The following is a 4,065-nucleotide window of genomic DNA, read 5'->3' on the forward strand; positions in this document are numbered from 1 at the left end:
GCTTAGAAATGTATCAAAATTGTTGCAGATTAATATTCTCTATTAACTGTTTCAGCTCCAGGTTGTTCCACTGAGGACATCCTGATACACACGTTCACACTACATGTGTATTGTGGTTTAAGTGTAACTATGTCTGGTTCTCTTACCTTTTTGAGTTTGTCCAGTTTGGGGATGTCTGCTACGCTGGTCAGGCCGACGTTGATGAGGCTCAGCAGCTCCAGGTTGGAGAACTCTTCTGTGATTCCTTCGATCTTTCCTTCACCGGAGCGACAGTTGTCCAGAACCAGCTCCTGGACCTGAAGAGGGCGCAGAGACAACAACAATAAGCTCTACATTTTTATAACCGAATAAAAGTCAAATGTCCACTTTTTCTTTTAGCTACACAGAGATGTCTTGATATGACCAATTCAGAGAGTAATTTAACTCAAACCAGCTCTGGCACGCGGTGATAAAAAGCAAAGATGAGTGTTATGAATATGCTGCATGACGACAGGTGAAAACCAGAGAAAGCTGTAAAAATAAAGAACTTTACTGCTGTGTTTCAAGTACCAGCTAGCTCATATTTTGTTTTTAAACTCAATTACGTATTCTTTAATCTGACATTAAGAGAATTAAAATATATTTATGGCAATTTAAAATTTGAGAAAATAGCCCTGTGTGGCTTTTGGAAACATTTTGTATTTATTTTTATAAAATCTTCTGTAATAGAGTGGAAAGGCATATTTATTTTTAAGATATTTAAACTTCACACACTTACCAAAAACCCAGACAGAACATGTGACTACAGCTGCAAGTTTTTGGTACATACATTATCAGATAATAGTATATTTTTTTTTAAATGGCTACCACAATCTACCAAACATTAAGTTGATATATTCAAACATTGTAATTTAACCCAATTTAAATACATTATATATACACAATTATAATATTTTATACAATATTGAACATATGTACTTCTATTTAATATCATCTCATTTTATATATATAGTTTTTTTTAAATATAATATTTGTATAAAATACAACAAATACAATATGAAACTGCGCAGGAATCCTGCGCAGTTTCATATTGGAAGGGACCCCGGCACGAGACTGTTTATAAACTCCCCACACACACGTGACGCTGCTAAGTTATAGCTTCTTGCTAAACTCTTACATTTACTAATTATTCCGTTTGATAACCGATGAAGTGAGCGCGAGAGGATATAACTCGTTTCTATTGGTTACAATGGAGGCGACGAAAGAGCACAACAAGCGCACGCGACGTAGCCACTTCAGCAAAAGCTAGCACGCCGCTGGCTACGCGCCCTTTTGGGCTTCGACTAAATCCTGGATTCGCGACGATAAACAACGAAAATGATACTTTTTTAAGAATGTAAAACCCCGAACGTTGCGAGGCTAGTTTAAAGACGGTGGGTTGTAGTTTTAAAACGAATAACTTCGGATTTAACCCGCGTTTTAAGTGTGTAACCCCAAAAAACAATGACGCATTTCCTGCATTACACGAGTATTAAACGTTAAAGAGATATCGTGACGAGTCGTTTTTTACGTAGTAACATAGCGTCCTATACTACAATATATATATATATATAACTTATTCGACCGGTCAAAATACATGTTGTATTTAAAATGAGTTACGTTACCGTCTCGTGCAAGGCAAATATACGCCGTACTGTAACTTATTGAAATATCGCAGGCCCAGACATTAGCCGGTCCCGCGAGACACACGGATGTGTATATGTCGGTGCTCAAGCAAGGAGGCACGCGCAAGTTTCTTTTGCACACAAGCAGTTTTATGAATGAATCATTTAACAACAGTTTGGAATGAAATAAGCGAGAGAAAAACGTGAACATTAAAAATGGAAACAACACGGTAAAACAGCTGCGCAGTTGGTCTGTTCAAGGATTTATTGGTAGCTAATTGAATATATATTTTAAACGTTATATCTCGTTGCAGCTTAGGTATAAACAGTAAACGGTAAATGTCACGTTTTAGCACTTTTCGGTGGAGCTGCAGACATCCTGCCATGTGCTCGCCATCACTCCTTCTTCTCCTGCCGGTCGAGTTTAACGTAAAAAACAACAACATAAAACTACTCACTTCTGTCGGCGACCGGTGCCTTAGTTCTAATGAGACCCTCTTCTTCATGTCCATTTTCCTCTGGTTTTTGGCCTGAATTTGGGTCTCTGAGATGCTGAAAAACTTGTTTCTCCTCGAACCTCTTCTCTTCAGTATCAACACGCGGAAACCTGCGTGAAGCTAGCTAGAGTCAAAACGCAAAGACTTCCGGGCAAGACTTGCAAAATAAAGTTCTCAATCATCTCGGCTGAAATGGAACTGAAGCATATCCTGTGATGAATATTCATTTAAAACCACCACACAATACCTATGGTATAACTGATACTTTTTAGACACGTGTTTTGTCCTTCATAAGCTAGATATTTATTTTGTGGGTATGGAGGTTTTTTCACTTATATATTTATTGTGAAGGAACACTATTGTATTTCCGGTTTTCTCTGTCTTTCCTGTCGAGTTTGACACAGCGTGTGAAACGTTCCCGTGGCGTGTGTGAAAAGTGGGTCATGCCGTTTGCTGCTTTACTTGTCCTCGAAAATACATACATTTAACATTGACGACCCAACAAATGAATAAAGCAAATTAGGATTTCACTCAATACATCATACTTAATTGAACAAAAAGGGATAGTACATACAGCTGTCACAAACATGTTAAAAACGTATCTTTCCCCTCATCTTGTATGTTTATAAACGCAAATTCCTCCTTTTTACTCTTCCAGCACGCTGGGTTTTTACATATAAACAGCAATACACGGCAAAGAAAGATACATGCGTCATTGAGTCAATTTATAAACAATATTATTGGCATATATACTTGATTTCGCGCACAAACATCATATTTTGCCGCTCGTGAGCCATAAAGTTCGATTTTTTGAGTAGCACGTGAAAGCACCATATGCTAATTTGTAAAAGGAGGGAAACCAAACGGCAGCAGGGGGGAAACATGTCTCCACAGCGCCGGCGGCGGCCATTTTGGCTCATTGCACACGAAAAAAACAACTGAAACATCTCTACTGTTGAGCCCTACGGGCCACAGGACAGAGGATTGACAAGCCCTCTGAGGCAAATTTGTGATGGGATTTTCGGCTATTAAATGTGTTATGTAATGCATAATAAATGTATTATACTCATTCTTTCCTAGGTTTTTTAAAATATATTCGGCCTACCCAGTGCTTGAAGAAGAAAAGAACATTATTTCCAAAGTGTGATTTGATGTTGTAGGCCCAAATACAATTTCAAAATAAAAGTCATCCCATAGAAAGTACACGTGAAGTGTATGCACCTTTTTATTGATGGTGTCTTTCTATGAAGAACAAAATGGACTCGTGCCATTTTTAATCATAGTGTTACTTCTTTATTGTCATTACATTGTAGATCATCTTCACGACAAGCAGTTATACATACAGTGGTCTTAGATTATATCATCGTCCAATACGAGGAGAGCAACAGTAAGTTAGTATCACAGCTAGATTTTTCCATTGACCACGCAATCCCCCCCCCCCCCCCCCGCACGCACACAAACACCCAAAAATCCCTCCATCCTCCCCTCCTGCTCATCATATACGAATGTATTGACAATCGTCAAATACGCAACATGTGCCGAACCAATGAACAGGACGCAGAAATAAATAAATACATACACACATACATACATAAATATCCTCACGTATACACATCTCACCAGAAGACAGGTTCCATAGGCATAGGCTAACTGGCGTCATACTAAACACACACGTGTTCTTATCTAATTCTCACCAAGAAAGCTAATAACAATAATATTTCCCAAAATGTCAAACTCTTCCTTAAACAAGTTCCGTCATTTCTTTAGGCATTGGACAGACCCAGGCTAGCTGATTCCTCCCGTCTCCAGTCTTTATGCGAAGCTAAGCTAACTGGCTTTGTGGTTTCCAATCTTCTCACATAACTCACACTAAGAAAGCTAATAATAATGTTAATATTTCCCAAATATTGAACTCTTACTTCAAC

At 38.3% G+C, this 4,065-nt stretch overlaps 1 protein-coding gene across 1 annotated transcript in view; it reads right to left on the minus strand.

The window, feature by feature from the left end:
• Positions 1 to 2,249, minus strand: part of LOC306796383 (acidic leucine-rich nuclear phosphoprotein 32 family member D-like) — a 5,489-nt gene extending 3,240 nt beyond the window's left edge. Inside the window, exons 1-2 of the mRNA XM_079295269.1 lie at positions 2,102 to 2,249; positions 147 to 296 (exon numbers count right to left, since the gene is read on the minus strand). Of these exons, the coding sequence (XP_079151395.1) occupies positions 147 to 296; positions 2,102 to 2,155 (204 nt within the window). The 5' untranslated portion in view covers positions 2,156 to 2,249. The remainder of the gene's footprint in view (positions 1 to 146; positions 297 to 2,101) is intronic.
• Positions 2,250 to 4,065: the final 1,816 nt, after the last annotated feature.

The sequence above is a fragment of the Melanostigma gelatinosum genome, assembly GCF_949748355.1.
Source record: "Melanostigma gelatinosum genome assembly, chromosome: 23".
Taxonomy (NCBI): Eukaryota; Metazoa; Chordata; class Actinopteri; order Perciformes; family Zoarcidae; genus Melanostigma; species Melanostigma gelatinosum.